General features: G+C 44.5%; 1 protein-coding gene across 1 annotated transcript; it reads left to right on the top strand.

Moving 5' to 3' along the window:
* The first annotated feature begins 1,099 nt into the window (after positions 1-1,099).
* On the top strand, positions 1,100-18,492 carry PDCD7 (programmed cell death 7). Its single transcript, XM_054450193.2, has 5 exons — positions 1,100-2,032; positions 5,800-5,938; positions 14,690-14,926; positions 15,182-15,269; positions 17,025-18,492. The coding sequence occupies exons 1-5, from the start codon at positions 1,157-1,159 to the stop codon at positions 17,146-17,148; spliced, it is 1,464 nt and encodes a 487-aa protein (XP_054306168.1). The 5' UTR covers positions 1,100-1,156; the 3' UTR covers positions 17,149-18,492.
* Positions 18,493-27,786: the final 9,294 nt, after the last annotated feature.

Raw genomic sequence — 27,786 nt, 5'->3', positions numbered from 1 at the left:
AAGAATAACTTGAACCTGGGATGCAGCGGTTGCAGTGAGTGGAGATCATGTCACTGCACACCAGCCTGGGTGACAGAGGGGCTCTGTCTCAAAAAAAAGTGGGTGAGGGGGCGCGGGACTTGGTTGACCTGGATGGCATGCAAGGGGTGGGGAGGGACCAAGGAGGTGCTGGGTGTATGGGACTTGCTCCTATGTATCCATCAGTGACCTGGTTGGCACCATGGAGGCTGGGGCGAAGGCGGAGGGGGGGTGGGGAGTGGGGGGGAGCTAGGTTGTAAATTGACAGTTGTCCCCAGGCAATCCCCTGGTATGGGAAAGTTCCAGAGGTGCCTGGTTTAAGCCTCGGTCCTTGGAACTAATAAGCGAACACATAATTAGAAAAGCTTACAGTGGAGAGAGTGTCTGGTGGAGAGAAGGTAAAGGTTAATTGGATTTTTTTTTTTTGACAGGTGTCACTCTGTCACCCAGGGTGGAGTGCAGTGGCGTTATCGTGGCTCATTGCAGTCTTTACCAGGGCTCAGGTGATCCTCCCACCTCAGCCTCCCCAATGGCTGGGACTACAGGCCGATCCCGCCTGCCTCGGCCTCCCAAAGTGCTGGGATTACAGACGTGAGCCACAGCGCCCACCCTATAATTGCATTCCTAAAGAGCTAAGTAGGGGGTGGGGGGAAAGGAGAAAGGTAAAAATAACTCATTTTTCTAAGAAAATGGGTAGTTGGTCACACTCCTATTTACCAGGGCCTTTGCACATGTTCTCATCTGCACTGTGCTTCCCTCTCTTTTTTATTTAACTATTTATCTTCCAGATTTCAGCTGCAGCCGCAGTTTCTTAGGATAACCTTCTCCAACTTCTCGAAGATACCATGATTAATTGATTAGTGTGTTATACTAGGCAGGTAGTTCCACGAAGAGAAGCTCTGTATCTCTCAGTCTCACTGTATGCGGAGTGGGTAGCTCTGCACCTAGGATGCTCAATAAGAACAGTATTTATGAATTCAACAACCGAAGCTTGAACGACTGCCCACTTACGCACTGAGCCTTTCGGAGGGACGAGTCTACAGGGGTCGCGCGTCGTAACGACGTCACTTCCGTCGGAAGGTTCTCATGAAGAACCACTCAGATTCTTGTCACTTCTCAAAGCATCTCCGTCGTGAACATGGCCCTGCCACCCTTCTTCGGCCAGGGTCGCCCAGGCCCACCGCCCCCGCAGCCGCCGCCTCCTGCTCCTTTCGGCTGTCCGCCACCGCCGCTGCCCTCCCCGGCTTTCCCGCCGCCTCTCCCCCAGCGGCCCGGCCCTTTTCCGGGGGCCTCCGCCCCCTTCCTTCAGCCTCCGCTGGCTCTGCAGCCCCGAGCCTCCGCGGAGACCTCCCGTGGCGGAGGCGGCGCTGGCGCCTTCTACCCGGTGCCACCACCGCCGCTGCCTCCTCCGCCGCCCCAGTGTCGGCCCTTCCCGGGGACCGACGCCGGCGAGCGGCCGCGGCCACCGCCTCCCGGCCCGGGGCCGCCCTGGAGCCCGCGGTGGCCTGAGGCGCCGCCGCCGCCGCCGCCGGCCGACGTGCTCGGGGATGCGGCCCTCCAGCGCCTGCGCGACCGGCAGTGGCTGGAGGCGGTGTTCGGGACCCCGCGGCGGGCGGGCTGTCCGGTGCCCCAGCGCACGCATGCCGGGCCCAGCCTTGGCGAAGTGCGCGCGCGATTGCTCGGGGCTCTGCGCCTGGTGCGGCGGCTGCGCGGCCTGAGCCAGGCCCTGCGCGAGGCGGAAGCCGACGGCGCGGCCTGGGCCCTGCTGTATTCCCAGACCGCGCCGCTGCGGGCGGAACTGGCCGAGCGGCTACAGCCGTTGACCCAGGCTGCCTATGTGGGCGAGGCGCGGAGGAGGCTGGAGAGGGTCCGGCGCCGCCGGCTGCGGCTTCGCGAGAGGGCCCGGGAACGCGAGGCCGAGCGGGAGGCAGAGGCCGCGCGGGCAGTGGAACGCGAGCAGGAGATTGACCGCTGGAGGGTGAAGTGTGTGCAGGAGGTGGAGGAGAAGAAGCGGGTGAGAGCAGCGGCCGTGCATGGGGGTGGGAGTGGTGGTGGTTGGAACCTGGAGCAGCAGGAGGCTTTAAACTTACATTTCCCAGGGCTAAGCCTCTGTCCTTAAGCGCAAAATGAAGCGATAGCTAACCTTCCCAGCTCATACCACCATGTTAATTTTGTGTTAATGATGTATGGTACACAAAACAAAAGTTCCAGGTGCACTGTAAAGTCCTGTAAACACAAAGTGTAGGATTACACGGTGGCATTGCACGAATGACAGGTCTCCCCTATCCTGCTCCAACATTGTCCACTTACTCCCAAAACCAGTAAGTGTCTAGTTCCTTGTGTCTTGTACTGCCCTAGGTGATTTTAAGAATACAAAATACAGGCCGGGCGCGGTGGCCCACGCCTGTAATCCCAGCACTTTGGGAGGCCGAGGCGGGTGGATCACGAGGTCAGGAGTTCAAGACCAGCTTGGCCAAGATGGTGAAACCCCGTCTCTACTAAAAATACAAAAATTAGCCATGCGTGGTGGCGGGCGCCTGTAATCCCAGCTACTCTGGAGGCGGAGGTTGCAGTGAGCCGAGATCTCACCACTGCACTCCAGCCTGGGCGACAGAGCAAGACTGTGTCTCAAAAAAAAAAAAAAAAAAAAAAAAGAGAACTTGGAGACCCTACCTCAAGGAATATATATACTCTAATTAGCTGATAGGGCAATAGTGATTTCTCTAGGATTCCTTTGTTTACAAGTTTTAAACCATGGATCCCCAGGTTCAGCAATGGTGTTTCGGAGCATTTACTATATATATATACACACACATACATATATAGACATACATATACATACACACACATATGTATGTGTGTGTATGTATATATGTATGTGTATATATATGTATGTGTGTGTATATATATGTATGTATCTGTATATATATAGAGAGAGAGGTGTGCTAAGGTCATTACATATACCAGATCTTGAATCTTTATAACAGCCTTGAGAAGTAGGAAGTATTATGCTAATTTTACAGGTTAGGAAGTTGCATAGAGAGGTTAACTTGCCAACAGTCACACAACCAGTTTGTGGCAGTTTCCCATATTTGATCCCAAGTTGTCTAATTCCAAAGCGTATTGATCTCAGACTCTTTAAGCAGGGCCAGGGTAAAACTGGAAATTGTTCAGATAGTTTCCTAAGGCATTTTCTTTTTTTTTTTTTTTTTTGAGATGGAGTTTCGCTCTTGTTGCCCAGGCTGGAGTGCAATGGCATGATCTTGGTTCACCACAACCTCCACCTCCCGGGTTCAAGCGATTCTGCTACCTCAGCCTCCCGAGTAGTAGGGATTACAGGCACGCACTGCTACACCCCAGCTAATTTTGTATTTTTAGTAGAGACAGGATTTCTCCATGTTGGTCAGACTGGTCTCGAACTCCTGACGTCAGGTGATCTACCCGCCTCAGCCTCCCAAAGTGCTGGGATTACAGGCGTGAGCCACTGCACCTGGCCGTCTAAGGCATTTTCATTACCTTTGAGTGCCTCTGGGGTTCCCTTTCCTCCTCATTATTTCTATTATTATTACATTGTAATACATAATGGAATAATCATACAACTCACCATAATGTAGAAACAGTGAGAGCCCTGAGCTTGTTTTCCTGCAACTAGACAGTCCCATCTGGGGGTGATAGGAGACAGTGACAAATCATCAGGCTTTAGATTCTCATAAGGAGCCCACAACCTAGATCCCTCCCATGCGCAGTTCACTTCTTTGTGCTCCTATGAGAATCTAATGCCGCTGTTGCTGATCTGACAGGAGGCGGAGCTCAGGTGGTAATGCAAGCAGTGGGGGAGTGGCTGTAAATAGAGATGAAGCTTCACTTGCTCACCTGCCTCATCTTTTGCTTGTGTGATCTGGTTCCTAACAGGCCATGGACTGGTTCCCATCCGTGGCCTGGGGTTTGTTGACCCCTGGCTTAGAGATCTGTGGGAGATCATGTCAGTATAGCGTGGTGTGTGTTAGGAATTCAACTGTAGGTGCTGTAAAAGCCCAAAGAAGGAACATCTAATTTACTGACGGAATGCTTCCCAAACGATACAATGACATGTAAGCTGAGTCTTTTTTTTTTTTTTTCTGAGACAGAGTCTCACACTGTTGCCCAGACTGAAGTGTAGTGGTGCCGTCTTGGCTCGCTGCAACCTCCGCCTCCCAGGTTCAAGCGATTCTCCTGCCTCAGCTTCCAGAGTAGCTGGGATTACAGGTGCACACCACCACTCCTAGCTATAAGCTGAGTCTTAAAGGAAAAGTCAACCAGGTGAAGGTAATAGGTGCAGTTCTAGGGAAACAGAGTAATCCAAACGGAGAAGTGAAACAGCTTGGTGTTGGCTGTAGCTGTAGTGGTAGAATTACAGACACTTATTTGACAGATGGGGGAGAGCACTTTAGGCAAGAGGATTCTCTCCACCACCCATGGTGGATTTTTTATTTTATTTATTTTATTGTTTTAAGGAGACAGGGTTGGGGCTGGGCGCAGTGGCTCATGCCTGTAATCCCAACACTTTGGGAGGCCAAGGCAGGTGGATTACCTGAGGTCAGGAGTTCGGGTCCAGCCTGGCCAACATGGTGAAACCCTGTCTCTACTAAAAATACAAAAAATTAGCTGGGCATGGTGGCAGGAGCCTGTAAAGCCAGCTAATTGGGAGGCTGAAGCAGGGAATCACTTGAACCCAGGAGGCGGAGGTTGCAGTGAGCCGAGATCGCGCCATTGCCCTCCAGCCTGGACAACAGCGAGACTCCATCTCAAAAAAAAAAAAAAAAGAGGGTTGGGGGCGGGTGCAGTGGCTCACTCCTGTAATCCCAGCATTTTGGGAGGCTGAGGCAGGCAGATTACTTGAGCTCAGGAGTTCAAGACCAGCCTGGGCAAGGTGGAGAAACCTCGTCTCTACAAAAAACACAACAATTAACTGGGCATGGTGATGCTGTGATCACACCACTACACTCCAGCCTGGGCAACAGAATGAGACCCTGTCTCAAAAAAAAAAAAGACAAAGTTTCAGTCTGTTGCTCTGTTGCCCAGGCTGGAGTGCAGCGGGTTTGTCATAGCCTGTAGGTTTGAACTCCTGGTCTCAAAGTGATCCTCTCGCCTTAGCCTCCTGAGTAGGAATAGCTAGGGACACATGCCATTATGCCCAGCTTCCATGGTGAGGATATTGGTGACAGAGTCTTAGGAGGAGTGGCTTGAATAACTGGGGTTATTTAGTCTATATGTGAACTAAGTCAAGAGTAGGACAGCAATCTTTGATATTTGAAAGGCTGTCACGTGGAAGAGATCCTTGGGACTTTAGAGCAGTGGAGCGCAAACATAGGTTGTCACTAAGAGACCTTTGTAGAGGTCTCAGCCTTTCCAACCACATTCCTTATCCTTCCTGGGAATCTGAATCTTCAGGTCTAGGGAGTCTGCATTTTTAACAAGTCTCAGCTTAACAAGGTAAGTTGGACATCTGCTGTCTGCACTACACTTTGAGAAACACTGAGGAAGAAACAAAACCAGTGCTATGTGGAAGATACAGAGAGGAGAGGTTCTCCTTTAAGATGAAGGTTGTACCATCAGTGGAGGGGGATAACCTCTTAGCTAGAGGGGAGTTGTGCAAGGCCTAGGAAATTGGGATGGAGATTCAATAGAGTCTCTCTTAACCTGGAGACTGTCTGATCCTTTAAAATCTAACCACTGGGCAGCTATTCTCTGCTGTAAGTTTGTTCCTAATACGAGGTCTCATGGGCTTTGTTTCTCTTCCAGGAGCAGGAACTCAAAGCAGCTGCTGATGGCGTACTATCTGAAGTGAGGAAAAAACAAGCAGATACCAAAAGAATGGTGGACATTCTTCGGGCTTTGGAGAAATTGAGGAAACTGAGGAAAGAGGCTGCAGCGAGGAAAGGTAACTGTGGCTTTGCATTTCTTTCCTTGTTCCCTTCCCCTTCTTTACTTTAGCTCCTCCCACCCCAAATATTATTGAGGGAAAAATACTTGAAACTTCATGATTTTCACCTTGTAGGGTAACTGGGCTTGTCAGCAAGTAGGTCAGAACTTCTGAAGCAGGAAGCCTCAGAAGATGTTTAGCCTTTGGTAGCCCAGATTGAAAAGAGAGGCAAGTGTGGGAACCCACTGCACTGTCTTCCCCTTGACTTATCATTCCTACCCTGGGCATTTCTGGCCACACTCTTCTGAGTGGGTTTGTCATGGCTAGTCACCTTTGCCTTGTGCCAGAGTGAAAGCTTTTCACCCTTACTTGGTGCTCCAGAAAGTGTTGAAAACTTGGCATGCTTCTTCAGATACATTGCAAACCTGAATTATTTCTATTTGAAGAGGTGTGAATGGTTGGACAGGGCAGGGATTGCAGACTGTGTGGATTTCCCCACCTTCCCTGCATGTCACTGGTGTCTTCTTGCCTCTGGAGGAAGCACCAGACACTATAGCCAGGCAGTTCAAGCTTCTCCACAGAAATTTGTTTCAACCGTGCTGGCTTTCTAGAAGTTACCCAATTGTGCTTTCCATTTGCCTGTCTGGATCTTAGCTGTTGTCATTCTGTTCATCTGGAGGGCCCGCAGTCCCATCTTTGCCATTTTAAGATCTCACTATTCAAAACCAAATACACATGCAGCATCCTTCATCCTTCCCTGATCTGGGCTGAGGTAACCTCCTGTTGCTTCTCACTTGCACCTGCTTTGGACCACATGCTGATTTATTTAGTAGATTGTAGGCCTTTGGTATTCACCAGAGATATTTGAGAGTGTACAAATTAGCAAATGCCACTCTAACAAATGATTTCCCGTGTGTTGTTTAAAATGTAAATGAAGACTGGGATTCTTTTAGACCCTTAAGAAAGTTGTGTTGGAATATGACCATTTTGTATTCACGCAGGCTCATTTGCTAGCTAAGTGATTGGCTTCTGCACACCAGCCTTCAGAGTGGCTAATTCACATCCAGACCTCAGAAACAGATGTCTCCATTGTGGTACTCTCAGGGCATTTGTAAATCAGAGGGAAGTTAGCATCTGCTTTGTCACCCATCTGTCTTTTTCACTAGAAGGCAAAACCTGAGAGCTATTTAATATTCCCCCACCTCACATCCTCTATGAGGTGAGTGCTCAGTAAACTTCTGCCAAGTGAATTTACCAGCACTTCCCAATATTAATCTTCCTCACTTTGGTCCAAAAGGAGGAGGAAATTTTAGGAAAATCATGATCTATAGAAATAAACAGACTTTGTGGCATTAACTGACTTGAATGTAAAATGATTTGGTAAGTAGCAGCTGGTTGCATGCATACTTAAAATGAGCAGCTAACTTCTCTCTTCAAGATGTGTGCACCTCCAACTAAGTGCTGAATGATGAGGATGGTTGTTTAAGCAGGACCACGTTGCAAATTGTCTTATGGGCTATGCTAGAGTTCTCACTTATACTTAAAGCTTTGGGGAACTACTGAAAGTTTTTAAGTGAAATGATGGCAAAGATCAGTGCCAGTAGAGCAGAGAAAGTTTTGGAGCGTCCAGGAGAGAGAGAGAAGGGCAGAGAGACTGGTAAGGCTATTGGGCATGGATAGTATGGAAGCATAAGCTGAGTGATGTCAGTGTGTAGGAGAATTGAGAGGTAGTGAGTAATTCAAGTGATAGTGAATAATTGAGTAATTCAGAATTATTAGTGAATAATTCTCAAGTCAAAGAATTGAGAGATAATGAATAAAGATATACGTGTATATACCCATGTACATATAAATAAATAACTTAGGGAACTCAGAGTACAGGAACTAAAGGAAAAAACAATGAAATGTCTTCCACATTCTAGCCTCATCTACTGAATAAGTGAAGATAGCTTTTTTCTTTTTTTTTTTTTTTAAAAGACAGGGTCTTGCACTGTCGTCCAAGCTGAAGTGCAGTGGTGCAGTCATAATGCACTGCAGCCTTATACTCCCCGGCACGAGCAATCCTCCCACCTCAGCCTCCTGAGTAGTAGAGACTACAGGTGCACACCACCACACCTGGCTAATTTTTAAATTTTTTGTAGAGATAGGGTTTCGCCATGTTGCCCAAGCTGGTCTTGAACTCCTGAGCTCAAGCGATTCTCCCACCTTGGCCTCTCAAAGTTCTAGGATTATAGGTGTGAGCCACTGTGCCTGGCCGATACCATTCTAATTAAGAAGGAAAACAAGGGAGGAGGAACAGGTTTAGGGTTGACAAGTTCAGTTGGGGACCTGTCGAGTTTGAGGTGTGTGTGGTACATCCTGGATAAGAGTTCATTAGCATGTAGCCATGAGTCAGAATGACCTTAAGGAGATTGTACAGCATGAGATGAGGGCCAAAAAGACAAAATCATAGGGAATGTCAAAATCAAGGTAGAAGATGAAGAGAGCAAAAAAGAGACCAAGAGAGGTCAGAGAGATGGGAGGAAAAGATAGACTCCCTGCTTCCTTCCGGAAAGTGGCAAGTGCTTAGAGAGAGATTGTGTAGTCTTGGTGATATGGTTTGGCTGTGTCCCCACCCAAATCTCATCTTGAATTGTAGCTCCCATAATTCCCACATGTCGTCGGAGGGACTTGGTGGGAGGTAATTGTATCATGGGGACAGGTCTTTCACGTGCTGTTCTTGTGATGATAAGTCTCATGAAATCTGATGGATTTATAAAGGAGAGTTTCTTTGCACACGCCCTCTTTACCTGTCACCATGTAAGATGTAACTTTGCTCCTCCTTCACCTTCCGCCATGATTGTGAATACTCCCCAGCCATGTGGAACTGTGAGTCAATTAAACCTCTTTTATAAATTACCCAGTTTCAGGTATATCTTTATTGGCAGCGTGAGAATGGACTAATACACTTGGACAGGTTACTAAAGCTTCTCTGAACCTTGATTTCCTCATCTGCAAAAAGGGAGTAATGATAGTACCTACCCATGGGGTGTCGTGGGGATTAAATTAATAAAGATGTGTGAAGTACTTAAAACAGTCCTGGCACATAGTAAATGCTATATACATGTTTCATATTATTATTATTTTTATTATCAAGAAATAAGGAACATCCATGGGAATTAGTATCCAACCGGTCATTAGTGACCTATGCTAGGGGCATTTCAGTGGAGTGGTGGGGGTAGAAGCCAGACTATAGTTGGTTAGAGAATGAATAGGATACAAGAAAAGCAAACAGAGAATTCAACTTATTAAAAGATTGCCTGTGAAGAAAAGGAAAGAGCAAGATCAGTATCTGGCAAGGTATGTGGTAGTGGTGATGGTGAGGGGTGTTGTGTGTCTTCGGGTCATGGGGAAAACTTAAGCATGTTTAAAATTGCTGACAGGAGTGAGTAGAAGGGGAAGGGTCAAAGAGAAGCAGGAAGAATAGTTGATGGCTCAAGGTCCCATGGAAGGTAGGATGATTCAGATCCCAGGTGGAGGGATTAACTTAAGTGAAGAAGGACCCATTTTACACAAGCATGAAAATGAAGGAGATGAAGATGGGTAGTGATGCACATGAGTGTAAATGGGGACAGATATTTCAGGGATTTCCTGTCTGCTGGCCTGTTTTCTCTGGGAAACAGGGTAAATGGTTTGCTGAGCACCAGTAGACAAGTGGGGCTTTAGGAGAGCAGTGAAGGTTTGAAATAACTGCTGTGAAGAATGGGTGAGAGCCAACAGAGACTTGTGGAAGATGGTTGCAGGGGGTGCTATGGGTCCAGCTGACATATATTGGCAATGGATCACACAATCAAATGACCTCTTCCAGTAGTACTCTAGCTGGCAGGTGAACACAGAGCATGGGGCTGTTGGAGTTTTGCTTTGTGGGATGACCGTTAGTTTTGTGGCGAACGAGTAGCAGAAGGATAGAATCTGATACATCAGGTCCAGAGGTTTTGATGAAGCTGCCAAATGGGTCTCTGGGGAGAATGAAGTAAAAGTACTATAAGGGAGAAAGTTGTAGTTGGATAAGAGAATAATCAAGTTTAAGATTTAAGAGGCAGAAAGTTTTTTCTGATAGTGCCAAGGTCCAAAGACTGAACAGGACTGCAAGCATGTGGCTAAAGGGGAATAGAGGCAAAGGCATTGGTGTCTAGGAGCTGCAGGACTAGGTGGGCAGTGAGTGGTAGAAGTGGAGGGAACCTAGATGGTGCCAGGAGGAAGACTGCGTGAGGAGTGCTGTTTCTTTTTCTTTCTTTCTTTCTTTTTTTTTTTTGAGACGGAGTTTCATTCTTGTTGCCCCTGTTGGAGTGCAGTGGTGCAATCTCGGCTCACTGCAACCTCCGCCTCGCAGGTTCAAGCAATTCTCCTGCCTCAGCCTCCAGAGTAGCTGAGATTACAGGCATGCACCACCACACCCAGCTAATTTTTGTATTTTTTTTAGTAGAGATGGGGCTTCACCATGTTGGTCAGGCTGGTCTCAAACTCCTGACCTTAGGTAAGCTACCTGCCTCGGCCTCCCAAAGTGTTGGGATTACAGGTATGAGCCACCACTTCTGGCCCAGGAGTGCCATTTCTGAGGGAATATGTTACGTTGACCAGGGAGTGATCAGTGAGAGGCCGAGAGAGATGTGGGTTGGTGGCCCAGGCTCAGCAGCCTGCATCTCTTCGTGGGGTCTTCAGGCTAACATAGGATGATGAAGTATCTGTGTATTTTGCCATACACAGATTTTAGTAGTTGCAACAGAGACTGTATGGCTTACAAAATCTAAAATATTTACTACCTGTAAAGGTAAAGAAATGAAACAAAACTGTTAGATTATTATAAAACAGAGTGACAGCTTAAATTTGTCAGTGTATAAGAATTTTGTGTATACTTGAAAAACACTGGCCTGGCAACTTAGTAGAAGATAAATTTGAGTTGTAGTGTTTCTGTAGTTGAGAATGAGTAACCTGTTAAAGCAACAATGGAAACCTGTTAAAGCAAAGCAGTTATGAGAAAATCATCTAGAGAAATGTTAGCCTTGAGAGTGAGTTCCACAACCACTTAGCTGTAGTGGTTGAAGGAGGAAAGAATCCTACCTCCAAATTACAACTTTACAAGAAACAGAACTACTAACCTTGAGAAACCATTATTTATGCCATTTATCAGCCCAAACTGAAAATTTAGTGCTCAAAGCTGGCACTATTGTATAACACAAGTTGCAGCATAAATCGTTAAAACCCTGTTGAAGGGCCGGGCATGGTGGCTCATGCCTGTAATCCCAGCACTTTGGGAGGCCGAGGCGGGAGGATCATGAGGTCAGGAGATCAAGACTATCCCGGCCAACATGGTGAAACCCTGTCTCTACTAAAAATATAAAAATTAGCTGGGCATGGTGACACATGCCTGTAATCCCAGCTACTTGGGAGGCTGAGGCCGGAGAATCGCTTGAACCCAGGAGTCAGAGGTTACAGTGAGGTGAGATCGCGCCACTGTACTCCAGCCTGGTGACAGAGCGAGACTCCGTCTCAAAACAAAACAAACAAAAAAACCTTGTTGAAAATCATTCATTCATTGAAGAAGTATCTATTAATTACCTTCTCTGTGTCAAATGTTTGGTAACTGAGCAAATATATAGCTTTTTTAGAAAGCAGTTTAGAACACATTTTGTTAGTCTTGAAAGTATTCACAAACGTTTCTATTCTTGAGAATTTTTCTTTCTGTTTGTTTTTTTGAGACGGAGTTTCACTCTTGTTGCCCAGGCTGGAGTGCCGTGGTGCGATCTCGGCTCACTGCAAGCCCCACTTTCTAGTTTCAAGCGATTCTCCTGCCTCAGCCTCCTGAGTAGCTGGGATTACAGGCACCCACCACCACGCCCGGCTAATTTTTGTATTTTTAGGAGAGACAGGGTTTCACCATGTTGGCCAGGCTGGTCTCAAACTCCTGACCTCGTGATCCACCCGTCTCAGTCTCCCAAAGTGTTGGGATTACAGGCATGAGCCACCCTGCCCGGCCAATAATTTTTCTTATAGAAATCCATAGGAAGGAAAAAAGGAACAGGCCCAAGAATATTCATTGTATCACAATATAATAACAGGACATTTGGAATAGCTTAGGTGTCCAGGAGTAGGGAACTTGATAAGTATATTCTAGTGCATTGATTTGATGAAATAGGATACAGCCATTAAATAATTATGAAGATTGGAGAAGAATGTACAGAAGCAACAGGGAGAAGTGGAAATTACATACATGTAACATTGAACTATATGAAGTTGCTAATACATGGACAGAAAGACCTGAAGAGAATGTGAGAAAGTATAAAATGGTTGATTATGGTAATGAGATTAGGATTTTTTTTTTCTTTCTTGTATCTGATATTCTTTTTTTTTTAATTTATTTTTTTGGAGATAAGAGTCTTGCTCTGTCACCCAGGCCAGAGTGCAGTGGCATGATCTTGGCTCACTGCAGCCTCCACCTCCTGGGTTCAAGCGATTCTCCTGGCTTAGCCTCCTGAGTAGTTGGAACTACAGGCGCACGCCACCATGCCCGGTTAATTTTTTGTGTTTTTAGTGGATATGGGGTTTCACCATGTTGGCCAGGCTGGTCTTGAACTCCTGAGCTCAGGCAATCTGCCTGCCTCAGTCTCCCAAAGTGCTAGGTTTACAGGTGTGAGCCACCACGCTTGGCCCTGTATCTGGTATTGCTAAAATGCTTGGGTAACATATTTTCCTTTAAAATCTTCAAGGACTGACAGGATAGATCACATCCACATCACTCTACATTGATTCACCTGGAAGCTTTTGTATTGCAGGGCCATTATGGTAGTGAGTGCACAATTGCAGTCCACTCAAATATTCATTAAGTTAAAATCTTTTTTTCTTATGAAACTTTATGAAACATTTCACACATGCACAAAAATAGAATACATGAATACTCATCATTAACTATGATACCATTGTCACACCAAAAAAATTAGCAGTAATTCTTTGATATCACCTAATAACCAGACTATTTTCCCCACTGTGGCTTTAGATATGTTGGCTATACTGTTAGCTGACCTCATAGTTAAATCAGGATAATAACCATCCCAGTTTTACTGGGACATGGGGCTTTCAGTGCTACATGCGGGAAACCAAAACAGTTGGTCAGCCTACTGTCAGCAGCAGACTGCAAGGTCAGTGTGGTTGTTTTAAGTGTATCTTCCTCACCGTCCAAGTGTGCACTCCCAAAATTCACACTCAGTCAGAGGAAGAATTGTTTATTAATTAGATCTGGGAGTTGATGCTGAGGGAATTTCACAAACAATGAAGTTAAGACAAGTTCCTCCCTTTAGTGAGCTCACTGTTTCAAGTGGAGGATCAAGACCATTAGAAATAAACAAAGTTGAAGCCAGGTATGGTGGCTCACGCCTGTAATCCCAGCACTTTGGGAGGCCAAGGCGGGCGGATCACCTGAGGTCAGGAGTTCGAGACCAGCCTGACCAACATGGAGAAACATCTACTAAAAATACAAAAATTAGCCGGGTGTGTTGGCGCATGCCTGTAATCCCAGCTACTCGGGAGGCTGAGGCAGGAGAATCACTTGAACCCGGGATGCGTGGAGTTTGCAGTGAGCCGAGATCGTGCCATTGCACTCCAGCCTGGGCAACAAGAATGAAACTCCATCTCAGAAAAAAAAAAAAAAGAAAGAAAGAAAGTCAGAGGTTAAGTGGTGTGATCCAGAGGGAGGAGTTGAGAAAGTCAGGGTAGGGTCAGAGTAATTGAATACTCAGAAACATCAAATTGAGCCTTAAAAGATTGGGTAAAATTTCCAAATTTTAACCAATACATACTATAGCTAGGACTTTTAAACTTCCTCGTTATAACACAAATTTTGGGATAAGAAAACGTGTGTAAAAGGCCATTTGGGCTGGATGCAGTGGCTCACTTTGGGAAGCCAAGCTGGTAGGATTGCTTGAGGCCAGGAGTTAGAGATTAGCCTGGGCAACATAGCAAGACCTCATATAAAAAATTTTTGGTTTTTTTTTTGGAGATGGAGTCTCACTCTGTCGCCTAGGCTGGAGTGCAGTGGTGTGATCTCCGCTCACTGCAAGCTCCACCTCCCAGGTTCACGCCATTCTCCTGCCTCAGCCTCCCGAGTAGCTGGGACTACAGGCACCCGCCACCATGCACGGCTAATTTTTTGTATTTTTAGTAGAGACGGGGTTTCACCATGTTAGCCAGGATGGTCTCAATCTCCTGACCTCGTGAGACCTCATACAAAAAATTTACAAATTAGTAGGTAGGGCCAGGCACAATGGCTCATGCCTGTAATCCCAGCACTTTGGGAGGCCAAGGCAGGAGGATTGCTTGACCAGGAATTTAAGACCAGCTTGAGAAACATAGGGATACCCTGTCTCTACAAAAATAAAAAAAAATTGGCTAGATTTGGTGGCACGTGCCTGTGGTCCCAGCTACTTGGGAGGCTGAGGTGGGAGGATCTCTTGGGCCCAGGAGGGCGAGGCTGCAGTGAGTCGTGATCATGCTGCCGCATTCCAGCCTGCACAACAGAATGAGACCCTATCTGGAAAAAAAAAAAAGCCAGGCATGGTGGTGCACACTTGTAGTTGTAGCTACTTGGGAAGCCAAGGTGGGAGGATTGGTTGAGCCCAGGAGTTTGAAGTTGCAGTGAGCTATGATCACACCACTGTACTCCAGCCTGGGTGATAGAGTGAGGCCTTGTCTCAAAAAAATAAATAAATAAAATGCCATTTTGTTCTTTCTGCCCAGGGGTCTGTCCTCCAGCCTCAGCAGATGAGACTTTTGAGCATCATCTTCAGCGACTGAGAAAACTGATTAAAAAGCGCTCCGAACTGTATGAAGCTGAAGAGAGAGCCCTCAGAGTTATGCTGGAAGGAGAACAAGAGGAAGAGAGGAAAAGAGAATTAGAAAAGAAACAAAGAAAAGAAAAAGAGAAAATTTTACTTCAGAAACGTGAAATTGAGTCCAAGTTGTTTGGGGATCCAGGTATGTTGCTCTATAACCAATGGAGAAAATGAAAATACTAGATTGACAGCTCTTCTCATCACGGGTGATCTCAAGCTAAGAGGTGGTAGGCAACAAATGACACATTCCAGATGCAATTCTGTGTCATAGAACTCATGGATACAGATAAAACACATTTGCTCATTCTGTCGTAATCATAGGCTCAGTCACCTTGCCTTGAGAAATACACTGTCGATATCAAGCATGATAACGTGGTATTGTGCTTTTCTCTTTCAGATGAGTTCCCACTTGCTCACCTCTTGGAGCCTTTCCGACAGTATTACCTCCAAGCCGAGCACTCCCTGCCAGCGCTCATCCAGATCAGGTCAGAGGGGCTGGCTCTCCATGTTGTCTTTCTCTTAGGTAGCAGGAAGCACTTGAAGAAGTGCTTACGTTGTTTAGGTCTATTACTGTCTTTTTTTTTTTAAGTTCCATAAGGAACTTAAAAAAAATTATGGGTTTATAATGTTTCCATGTTTCAGGGATGCTGCATACGTCTTGTTTAGTCCTCATTAATCCTTGAGAAGTTGATGTCCCTATTTTTATAGGTGAAGAAACAAACTCAGGTTGTGACTTGCCCTTTGTATTATCCCGTGTTATAGATGTTATAGCTGTTATATTGATTTAAAGCATTGATTTCCTTTTCCAAATTATCTTCTGATGCTAACCAGACCCAGGAAAAAGAAACCCTTCACTATGTACTTGCCTGTGGAGACGGTTTAAGACCCTGGCTGACTTCTGAGCTCTTACAGGTCAAAGCCCAGAAACTTGGGAACAAGGAGGCTCATCTGAATCTGCAGTTCTTAAGGAGCTAGGCAAAGTTTTCAGCTCTCTGGGTCTCTCTTTCCTCACCTATAAAATGAAGACAGTGGACTAGACTGTGGTCTTCAAATTTGAGCAGCAGCACTCTTCCAAAATGCAGTCTTTTGAGGGAACAATATGTAAGATAAATGAAATGAATGGGTTCCCGAGGCAGTATAAATCTGTTGTTGCCTGGAAGCACTTTGTTGTTTCTAGACTCCCCTAAACATCTGCTTGGGGCCTAGGGGTCTTCAAAGTGTGATTTGAAAATCACTGATCTAAGTGATCTCTGATATCCCTTCCAAAATCTCACCTGTTTGTGATTCTCATGAAAGAATGCTCTTTAGCATATCAAGTTTATGTTCTGGGAAAAGTTTATTTTTTGCTAGTATACAAGTTTTAGCTTTTAAACATAAGTACAGTCGATTCTCATTATTCATGACAGCTATATTCTCTAAAGTCACTGCAAACACTAATTTCAGAATACTGAACATCACTCCTAAAGGAAACATAGGGTTAGGTAGATTCCTGTGAGCCTCTGGTCACAGTGTTTTTGTCAGCTGATCAATACCTTGTTGTATGTGTGTTTCTGTTAAAGACACCTTATTTAATATATGTTGTCGATTTACTAACATTGAACTCATGACTAATAGCACTATACCTCATGCCGAAATGAAGCTTACCTAACACACTTTCTCCACAAAGCACATCACAGCCTTCTTGCCATTAGGAACACTACACTTAGGGCCATTTTAAACAGTAAAGTCGTCAGTAAAAAGCGCAGAAGTATGGAAAATGTGGCACTAAATAGAGAAAAGAACCCGTTTGTATTAATAGTATGAGTTGAAAACAAGAAGGCAGTGTAACTATTGCCTTCTTTGATCTCAGCTGAGAACAGTTCATTTTCATGACTCAGATTTTTTTGCCACTCTGTGTGTCTACGAGTATCCATGAAAGAGCTACAAGTGATGATGTGGGGGCTACAAATAAATTTTAGTTAGTAGGCACATATGCAAATACAGAATCTGTAAATAATGAGGATTGACTTTATTTATTATTTGGTTATCCATAAGGTTTAAGTTCTTCAGAGTTTTTCCTCCTTTTATGTGTACATTTAAGAAATATAGTCATTTTCTTGATTCCTAGAAATCAAGTTCTGTAATAGATTAGTATATCAGTCATTTGAAAGCTAAGTCTTAGAAATAGAATATGTAGTTGCTGAACATCTTATTTGGAATAAAACAGAAATAAATAGTTGTTCTATAATGTTCTTATTAAGGCATGATTGGGATCAGTACCTGGTGCCATCCGATCATCCCAAAGGCAACTTCGTTCCCCAAGGATGGGTCCTTCCCCCGCTCCCCAGCAACGACATCTGGGCAACTGCTGTTAAGCTGCATTAGTAAAGATGCTCCAGGAGTGTGGTCCAGCCAACGCTCTTTCCAGCTGTAAATATTAGCGATGGTGCCATCTTTTGCTGTAGACTAAACTGCAACTTCTAAATTCCATGTGGCATTCCCCTACCCTGAAGTTATGCTTTCCTTCTGTGCTCTGTGCTGGCCAGAGGTGCCTCTTGAATCAAATTAATATGGTTTTTCAGGAAAGGACTTAGGTGAACTGAGGTTTTTACCACAGGCAGTGAATGACCTTGGTTCACCAAATTTGCCTCTGTTCTGAGGGGCTTGGTCCAGAGTGACTTGTTAATTTACTCTTAACTTCCTTGTGTGTTGATGGGTAAGTACACTCAAACACTGAATACAGGTGTGCGATGGGTAGATTTCACAGCCCTTCCACTAATAGTGAGTGTGAAGGCAAGCTTGATGCAAAACCTCCTGACCTTTCCTACCTGAAGAGCCCTTTGACTTCTAGGAAGAAAGGTCAAAAACGTTATCTTCAGTTGTGTTAATCCCAGTTTTAGTGCAGCTTAGGAGGCTGCTAGTTAGGAAGATGGCAGTGGCTGTAGGCTGGGTTGCCAGAAAAGATGGTGGCCTAGTCTTATTATTCAGATGGAGAACTTAGAAAACCTGAAGAGTACCCAAATTGGATTGTGTTTTAATGGACAATGGCTGTATTTTTTCCATGTTAGAAGGATCCTAATGAAAGCACCTGTTATTTTTAAGTTTCTAAGGGTCTAGTTGTTCAGAATCCCCAAGGATATTTCCCTAACCTCACTCAGTCACATTGTGGGAGCCAGTGTAGCTGTGGAATTATCTTAGGAATTCAAGCTTCTAAAACTATCCATGTAGTCAAATCTGGGGGAAAAAGCAAATAAAAATAGTAAAATTTGGCCGGGCTCAGTGGCTCACACCTGTAATCCCAGCACTTTGGGAGGCCGAGGCGGGCGGATCACGAGGTCAGGAGATCAAGGCCATCCTGGCTAACACGGTGAAACCCTGTCTCTACTAAAAATACAAAAAAAATTAGCTGGGCCTAGGTGGTGCATGCCTGTAGTTCCAGCTACTGGGGAGGCTGAGGCAGGAGAATGGTGTAAAACCCGGGAGGCAGAGCTTGCAGTGAGCCGAGATCACGCCACGGCACTCCAGCCTGGGAGACAGAGCAAGACTCTGTCTCAAAAAAAAAAAAAAAAAGTAAAATTTATTTTTTATATTCATTAATAAATGCTGTTGTGCTTGGAGATGATCACTCATATATAACATGTCATTTTTTTGGTTCTGTTTTGGTTTGGTTTTTGCCAATTATTTTGTTATATTTCCAAAAAACTAAATAAAAATCATTTTTATTTTTTAGTTTGTGCCTTTGCTGCCAATTTGTTGCCTTCCAAATCACTTAACACACACTTTCACATTGATGAAACATATTTTCATTCAAAAATTCAAATTTATTAAGCAGGCATTTGTTACAGGAATGTGAATCTTAAATGCTAAACTTTATCTGCAAAATCCAAGTCTGGATTGGTAAAGATACCATTAATTTTGGAAATAATGTTACGTACTGTAGTTGGAAGCTTTTGGGTACAAGATACTAATGCCTTTGTCCCTTTTCTGTTGTTTAATTTGCATTAATTTATACATTATATAGAGTCAACAGATAGGGAATGAGGGCCACATGTCTCCAAAATGTATGTCTACGCTTATAAATCTTAAAATCTGATATGATTACCCTCATAGAGCTCCACAATCCTGTGTGCCTTTTTGTTAGATATCTCCACCATTTGCTCTGTGATGAGATGCAGGAAGAGTAGAAATAAGGTGAATTGTACGATGTGTGTTTGGTGTCTGGACAGCCTTGCCACTAAGATATGTGCTGTGAGGGCAGGGAATGTGCTACAGGGACTCAGGAAAACTCGGACAGCAGAACCCAAGAAGGTGGCATTTAGCCAAAGATGGAGGAAAAAAAATCCCTTTTTCCTTTGGCCCTTGCAAAGTTTTAATAAAGCGAGCAGGCTGGGTGTGGTGGCTCACGCCTGTAATCCCAGCACTTTGGGAGACCGAGGTAGATGGATCACTTGAAGAGGTCAGGAGTTCGAGACCTGCCTGGCCAACATGGTGAAACCCCATCTATACTAAAAATACAAAAATTAGCCAGGCATGGTGGCAGGCGCCTGTAATCCCAGCTACTTGGGAGGCTGAGGCAGGAGAATCACTTGAAGCCAGGAGGCGGAGGTTGCAGTGAGCCGAGATCACACCATTGCACTCCAGCCTGGGCAACAGAGCGAGACTCTGTCTCAAAACAAAGAAAATTAAACAAAACGTGAGCATTACTCTTGTTGTTCGGTTTTTATTTGTAAGATTTTCCTGGTTTATTACCTGTGTGTAGCGGTGGTGGCAGTAGCCACTGGTTCTTTCAGGTTTAGAGAGACTCATGGTAGTATCTTTAATGAATTGTACTTTCAAGAATATGAGCAGTGTTATTGTAATCTTATCCCACAGTCTTTTTTTTTTTCTTTTTTTAACTTGGGGAAAATTTCAAATACATTCAAAAGTAAAGAGAATAGTACAATGATTTTTTTCCATGTACCCATCATCCAGCTTCAAATCATTATCAGCTTATGGCCAATCTTGTTTCATCTTTACATCCTCCACTCACCCTGGATTATTTTGAAGCAAATCTCAGGAATCAAATTACTTCATCTGTAAATATTTCATTATGTAGCTTTAAGTGATTTAAAAAAAAATCTAACTACAGAGCCATTATCACATCTAAATAAATGAGTAACAACTCCTGAATATCACAAATATCCAATCATTGTTCAAATTGCCTTCTCATAAATGTGTTTTACGTTTTGTTCAAATTAGGATCTGAATAGAATCCATACACTGTTGTTTGCATCCTTGTGATGCCATGTCCCTCTGTTCTCGTATATCCTATAATTTAGTAGTTAAACAGAGCTGTACTGTCCAATATAGTAGCCACATTCAGCTGTTGAGCACTTGAAATGTGATCTATTTGAGTTGAGATGTGCAATTACATATGTGGATCACATGTTTCAATTGGATAGTGCTGATCTAGAGGCTTCATCACATTCAGATTGGAATTTTCTGGCAGGAATACTTCACAGACATGATGTGTACTTCCAGTCAGGAGGCACTGATGTCTTGGCTTTTTTTGTGATGTTAGCGACCACTGATAAGACCTAGATTCATTCATTGATGGGGAGGGGACTCAAAAATAGTGATAGTTTAATTCTGTCATCTTCAATTATTAACTGGAATATTTATAAAAAGAAAAACTGTACAAAAGCATTTGTTTTTAATAAATTCGGTAAATACAGAGAAGATTAGAAAGCTATGAGAGAGAGAGATTAGTTCTTAAATACTAAGGGTATTTAGCCCAAGTGGCTGAGTTTATGTCAAAGAATTTGCTGCTACAAGCCAACCAACTTAATCACTCTATAAAACCGTTCATGCTCCTATGCCCATGTGACATTTGTAACAAGAAGCTTAGGCTTATGCCATCTGTTGTAGCTATTCATTTATACACGCTTTGTCTGCAGGGAAGTTCTCCTGGTAATTACAAGGTAAGTACAAAGTATATCTTACTCCATTTAAATAAGTATAATATGCAATATATGAAAGGAATGTGAACATTCTGAAATAGTAGTGATTTATGGAATAGTGATTAAATGAGACATTATCAACTAAATTTGTTTTTTGCCACCTATTTGTCCCAGATTTTTTGTAATGCTTAGAATCTATAAGCTATTTCCATATGATGAGCTCTTTACCTTTTTGTGAATCCACATAGTAGTTCCTGGCTTCCTGTATCTGGCCACACATGAAGAGTATGTTTCCATTGCAGAGTTCATTTGCCTTTTGGAATGAATTTGGTTTTTCATAGCCTCCGAAGCAAAGATTAAGGTCTCTGAGGCAAGTGGTGTTAGAGTGCGTAACTGTGTAGAACAGTGGACACTTTCCTCAGCTTTGTTAATTCATGCTAGCCACAGTCTGGATACCAGGATTTGAGTTATGTTCTCTGGGAAATGATTTTTTATTTACCATTTTCCAGGTACTATGGTTAGGTGCTAGGGATGTAAGAAGGGGTGAACAGATAGGATTCCTGACCTCCTGGAGTTTAGAGTGAAGAAGCTTAATGATTATAACAGATAGAGTCATTAGAGACAATTGTGATAAGTGCTACAAGGAAAAGTACTTATCAGCAAATTTATATATTTCATTCCAAATGTTTTAAGTGCCTATTAAAGCTAAGCAAAATACCAAATACTCCCTAACCTCATACAGAATACAGGCAATGAGGAAGGTAGATATTAACCCAATAATCATAAAAAATATGCTGAGTGCTTTGAAAGAAAGACATGGTTCTGAGATTATGAATTAGGATTTTTCTTCAAAAGCGTTCTGTGACACATTTAGTTGAAATAATAGAAAATATGTATCATATAGTAAGGGTAAGAATCATTATTCAGTTTACATATGTGTATGCTAGGAAATAAAAGTATACTATGGGTCACAGTTAAAAAAAAAAAAAAAGGCTGGGCGCGGTGGCTCATGCCTGTAATCCCAGCACTTTGGGAGGCCAAGGCAGGTGGATCACAAGGTCAGGAGTTCAAGACCAGCCTGGCCAAGATGGTGAGACCCTATCTCTACTAAAAATACAAAAATTAGCCGGGCGTGGTGGCAGGTGCTTGTAATCCCAGCTACTCGGGAGCCTGAGGCAGGAGAATCAATTGAACCTGGCAGGCAGAGATTGCAGTGAGCTGAGATCGTGCCACTGCACTCTAGCCTGGGCAACAGAGCAAGACTTCATCTCAAAAAAATAAAAAATAAAAAAATTCGTAAAGGCAACTGTGCTAGGTAGACCTAACCAAGTTTGAGAGTCAGGGCAAGCTTTTTTGAGGAAGTGATGTTTCAGCTGAGCTCTGAAAAATGAACAGCTTTTTCTTTTCTTTTCTTTTTATTCTTGAGACAGACTCTCGCTTTGTCTCCCAGGCTGGAGTGCAGTGGCGTGATCTCAGCTCACTGCAACCTTCGCCTCCCCGGTTCAAGCAGTTATCCCATCTCAGTCTCCTGAGTAGCTGGGAGTACAGGCGTGTGCCACTACACCAGGGTAATTTTTGTATTTTTAGTAAAGAGGGGTTTTTGCCATGTTGGCCAGGCAGGTCTCGCACTACTGACCTCAAGTGATTTGCCCACCTTGGCCTCCCAAAGTGCTGGGATTACAGGTGTGAGCCACCGTGCCCGGCCTTTGAGCAGCTTTTAATTAATTGTGGGGAAGCGACAGGGAAGAACATAGCAAGTATCTGGAACAGGATATGCAAAGGTTCTGTGGGAGCTGAGAGACCATGGCAGTTGAAGGCTAACATGACTGGAGTAAGATGGGAGGAGAGGAAATGGGCCAGACACCACAAGGCTTCAGAAGTTTAATTTTTATTTTGAAAACAGCCAGGAACCATTGAAGAGTTTTAAGTAGGAGAGTGCCTTAGTTTTGTTTCGTTTTGTTTTCTAAAGAAGGGGTCTTGCTATGTTACCCAGGCTGGTCTTTAACTCCTGGGCTCCAGCAGTCCTCCCACCTCTGCCTCCCAAAGTGTTGGGATTAGAGGCATGAGCCACCGTGCCCAGCCAGGAGTGGCTTAGTTTTGGTTTTGAAATGGTCATTCTTGCCTCAGTGTGTGGAACAGAATTATTATAATAAAGCATGTGAGGATACATGGAGATCAGTGGTCCAGGTGAGAGATAATGAGGGCTTGGATTCCCATGGAAGCAGTGGAGGTAGCATGAAATGGCTGGATTCCAGAGATTTAGGAGATAAAAATTCACAGGGGATTTGAGATGGTAGTGGTAAAGGAGAGGAAAGTGTCAGAGATGAGTACTCGTGCACCTGGTTCAATGTCACCATTCCTTGAGACAAGGAACCCTGGGGGCGAGGAGCAGTTTGGGGAAGAGAAAAATCAGTTCACTTTGATACGTTGAGTTTGAGAAGTCTTGAGACACTGTGTAGGCAGTTGTGTTTATGAGTTTGATCTCAGAAGAGAACTGGAGAATTTAATTTGTGAATCGTTGGCAGGTAATTGAAGCTCTGGGCAAGAATAAAGTCATTTAGAGAGTATAGTGAAAACCTTTGAAAACGATACTAATGTCGTTGCCTGGGCCCCACTTAAATCAATCAGTGCCACCTTCACCCATCCCACTCCCCATCCCCATGCCCAGATCCAAGCACATGGGCACCACCTCATGGGCTAGTGTTTGAGAGGTCCTGGCTTACAGTTTGTCCGAGCATGCACAGCCTGGCTTTCCTAACATCCCCACATCCCTACCCCATCCCACCACCTCAGGTCTCTTCCAGACTTTGCCCACTACCTGCTGAATGGAGTCAGCACTCAGCCTGAAGTTCGTAGTTCTCCCCAGCTCTACCCCAGTCCACCCTTTCAATCTTACTTCATACTACTTCCCAGCACAGACCATCTGCTTAAGTCCAGCAACTTGTCACTTCACCCTGCAGATTCCTCTGCTCTCTTGCTCACAGGCTGTTCTTTCACCTTCCAGGGTCAAGGTCAAGTCCCATCGACTTCCTGAAGCTTCTCCAATGCCCATAATGACTAGATCACTCCCCTTCCTTTGGAGAATATTATTACATAATGATCTGTACCTCTCATGTTGTACCTAGCAAGGTGACCCTCATTTTAGAATATTTTCTAACTAGATGATATCTTTACTGTAGCCCTTGCCATTCTTAAGAGATATAGGGCCGGGCGTGGTGGCTCAAGCCTGTAATCCCAGCACTTTGGGAAGCCGAGGTGGGTGGATCACGAGGTCAGGAGATCAAAACCATCCTGGCTAACACAGTGAAACCCTGTCTCTACTAAAAATACAAAAAATTAGCCGGACGTGGTGGTGGGCACCTGTAGTCCCAGCTACTCAGGAGGCTGAGGCAGGAGAATCGCTTGAACCCAGGGGACCGAGCTTGCAGTGAGCCGAGATCACGCCACTGCACTCCAACCTGGGCAACAGAGCAAGACTCTGCCTAAAAAAAAAAAAAAAAAGAAAAAGAAAAAGAGATATAGGCTGGGCATGGTGGCTCACACCTGCAATCTCAGCACTTTGGGAAGTCAAGTCGGGTGGATCACCTGAGGTCAGGAGTTCGAGACCAGCCTGATCAGTATGGCAAAACCCTGCCTCTACTACAAATACAAAAATTAGCCAGGCGTGGTGGTGGGCGCCTGTAATCCCAGCTACTCAGGAGGCTGAGACAGGAGAATCGCTTGAACCTGGGAGGCAGAGGTTGCCGTGAGCCTGGAAGATTGCACTACTGCACTCCAGCCTGGGAGACAGAGCGAGAGTCCGTCTCAAAAAAGAAAAAAAGAGATATGTTCCCCAAATCCTTAGTATCCTAGAAGCAAGTGTAGGGCTGAGTAGAAAATACCTATTAGGATGCAGATGCTGGGCGGAAGATGGAGAGAAGGGTGCCCTATACCTGCTAAGTGGACAGATAGTCTCAACAGAACTGTGTCCCTTCCCCAGAGATAGCTCAAAATTCAGATGATACCTGAAAATGTGAATAATAAATCTGAGAATGCCAAAACTTGCTGAACTTTCCTGTGTCTCCTATAACACCCTTGTACCTCAAAGGTCCCCTGTAAGAACTGGCTGGTGGGGCAGATAATTTACTGGTTACAGTGGGACCTTCCTGATTCTGTATGGAAGGCAGCACAGAGAGCCACCTCCTGCTGTGCAGGAAGACCAGCTCTAGGCATGGAGTGGAGAAACCTTTTGAGTCTTATATATAGCAAGACACTAACAAGAGTTGACAGATGGGGCAGGAGATGAGGGAATTAAGGGATTTGCCTACCTGCCTTCATTTGACCTCTTTGCACTCAGATTATCCACCCTACCTCTCCACATGATGCTCTCATGGGAAGGGGATGACTGTAGTGACCCCTAGCAGGGCGGAGCTTTGCGTCATCCTGGCAGGGATGACAGACTGTGTTGAGCCAGAGGCACTTCCAGTCGTGAGCTTAAATTCTGTGTGAATGAGTTTGTTCTTTTTCTTTTCTTTTCTTTTCTTTTTTTTTTTTTTGAGACAGAGTCTCACTCTATCGCCCAGGCTGGAGTGCAGTGGTGCCATCTCGGCTCACCTCAACCTCCGCCTTCTGGGTTCAAGCGATTCTCCTGCCTCAGCCTCCCAAGTACCTGGGACTACAGGCGCATGCCACCACGCCCAGCTATTTTTTTTTTTTTTTTTTTTTTGTATTTTTAGTAGAGACAGGGTTTCACCATGTTGGCCAGGCTGGTCTTGAACTCCTGACCTCAGGTGATCCACCCACCTCGGCCTCCCAAAGTGCTGGGATTAGAGGTATTGGCCACCACGCCCGGCCAAGTTTTTTTGTTTTGTTTTGTTTTGTTTTGTTTTTTGGAGACAGAGTCTCACTCTGTCACCAGGCTGGAGTGCAGTGGCACGATTTCAGCTCACTGCAGTCTCCGCCTCCCTGGTTCAAGCGATTCTCCTGCCTCAGCTTTCCAAGTAGCTGGGACTACAGGCGCGCACCACCACGCCCAGCTAATTTTTGTGTTTTTAGTAGAGACGGGGTTTCACCATGTTGGCCAAGATGGTCTTGATCTCTTGACCTTGTGATCTGCCCGCCTCAGCCTCCCAAAGTGCTGGGATTACAGGCGTGAGCGGCCACGCCCAGCCGAGTTTATTCTTTTTTAAAGGCAACAGACTCAATATTTAATGTAGTTTAAAATACATCAAAAATTAAATTCCTGGCTGTTGTGAGTATTGCTAAACGAAGGACAGATACTAGTCTTGATCTAACCCAAAAGGCCAAGAAGTGATGTGTGAATGAGTTCTTAATTCTTGGCTTTCAGGTTTAGTAGATACTGTTGACTAATACTAAGTGACTTTCTGATGAACAGTGAAACAGTTACAACTGTGGAACAGTTATAGATGTTCCACATCCTCATCACCGCTTGATACTGTGAAGCTTTTTAATTTTAACCTTAAATTAATGGTTGTATGTTTGTGTAGTGGTATCTCATTGTTTTATTTTGCATTCTCCTGATGACTAATGAAGTTAAACAACTTATCATATTGGCTATTTGGATATCCTCTTTTGTAAAGTGCATATTAAAAATCTCTTGCCCATTTCTTATTGTTTATAGAAGTTCTTTGTATTTACTGGATATGAGTCCTTTGTCATATAGATGTGTTGCAAATATCTTCTCCCACTCTGTGATTTGTTTTTGTTTTTGTTTTAACTCTCTTAATGGTGTATTCTGATGAATGGAAGTTTTTTTGTTTTTTTGTTTTTTGTTTTTTTTTTGAGACAGATTCTCGCTCTGTCACCCAGGCTGGAGTGCAGTGGCGTGATCTCGGCTCACTGCAAGCTCTGCCTCCTGGGTTCATGCCATTCTCCTGCCTCAGCCTCCTGAGTAGCTGGGACTACAGGCGCCCACCACTATGCCCAGCTAATTTTTTGTATTTTTAGTAGAGACGGGTTTCACCATGTTAGCCAGGATGGTCTCGATCTCCTGACCTTGTGATCCGCCCGCCTCAGCCTCCAAAGTGCTGGGATTATAGGTGTGAGCCACCACGCCCGGCCGAATGGAAGTTCTTAACTTTTTTTTCTTTCTTTTTTTTTTTGAGACAGAGTCTCCCTCTGTCACCTAGGCTGGAGTACAGTGCTGTGATCTTGACTCACTGCAACCTCCGTCTCCCAGGTTCAAGCGATTCTCCTGCCTCAGCCTCCCTAGTAGCTGGGATTACAGACATGTGCCACCATGCCTGGCTAATTTTTGTATTTTTAGTAGAAACAGGGTTTCACCATGTTGGCCAGGATGGTCTCGATCTCCCAACCTCAAGCGATCTGCCTGTCTTAGCCTCCCAAAGTGCTGGGATTACAGGTGTAAACCACTGCACCTGGCAGAAGTTCTTAACTTTAATGTAATCCAGTTTATCAGAATTTTCCTTCATGGTTAGTCTCTTTTGGAGTTGTTGTTGTGTTTTTTTTTTAATTTAATTTTATTTTATTTTATTTATTTATTTATTTATTTATTTATTTGAGACAGTGTCTCATTTTGTTGCCCAGGCTGGAGTGCAACCTGGGCTCACAGCTCACTCATCTTACTGCAGCTTCGTCCTCCCAGGTTTAAGCAATCCTCTTACTTCAGCCTCCCGAGTAGCTGGGGCTACAGGTGTGTGCCACCATACCTGGCTAGTTTTGTATTTTTTGTAGAGATAGGGGTCTTGCTTTGTTGCCCACGCTCATCTCAATCTCCTGGCCTCAACTGATCCTCCTGCCTGGGCCTCTCAAAGTGCTGGGATTATAGGCATGAGCCAATGTGCCTGGCCCATTAGCCCTTTTGTAACTTAAGAAATGTTTTGACTACTGCAAGGCCATGAATATAGTCTTTCATTTTTATCTTTGAGCTTTATTATTTTACCTTTTACATTTAAATCTACAGTCCACCTGGAATCGATTTTTAGGTATGACATGAGGTAGAGGTCAATATTGTTTTTGTTTTTGTTTTCCCCCAGATGGATATCAAATTAATCCAGAACAATTTATTTAAAAGACTTTCCCTTTCCAACTGTTCTAAAGAGCCAATTTTGTCATAAGTCAAAGA

The sequence above is a fragment of the Pongo pygmaeus genome, chromosome 16, assembly GCF_028885625.2.
Source record: "Pongo pygmaeus isolate AG05252 chromosome 16, NHGRI_mPonPyg2-v2.0_pri, whole genome shotgun sequence".
Taxonomy (NCBI): Eukaryota; Metazoa; Chordata; class Mammalia; order Primates; family Hominidae; genus Pongo; species Pongo pygmaeus.
The sequence above is the reverse complement of the archived record's forward strand: the minus strand, read 5'-3'. Positions and strand labels throughout refer to the sequence as shown.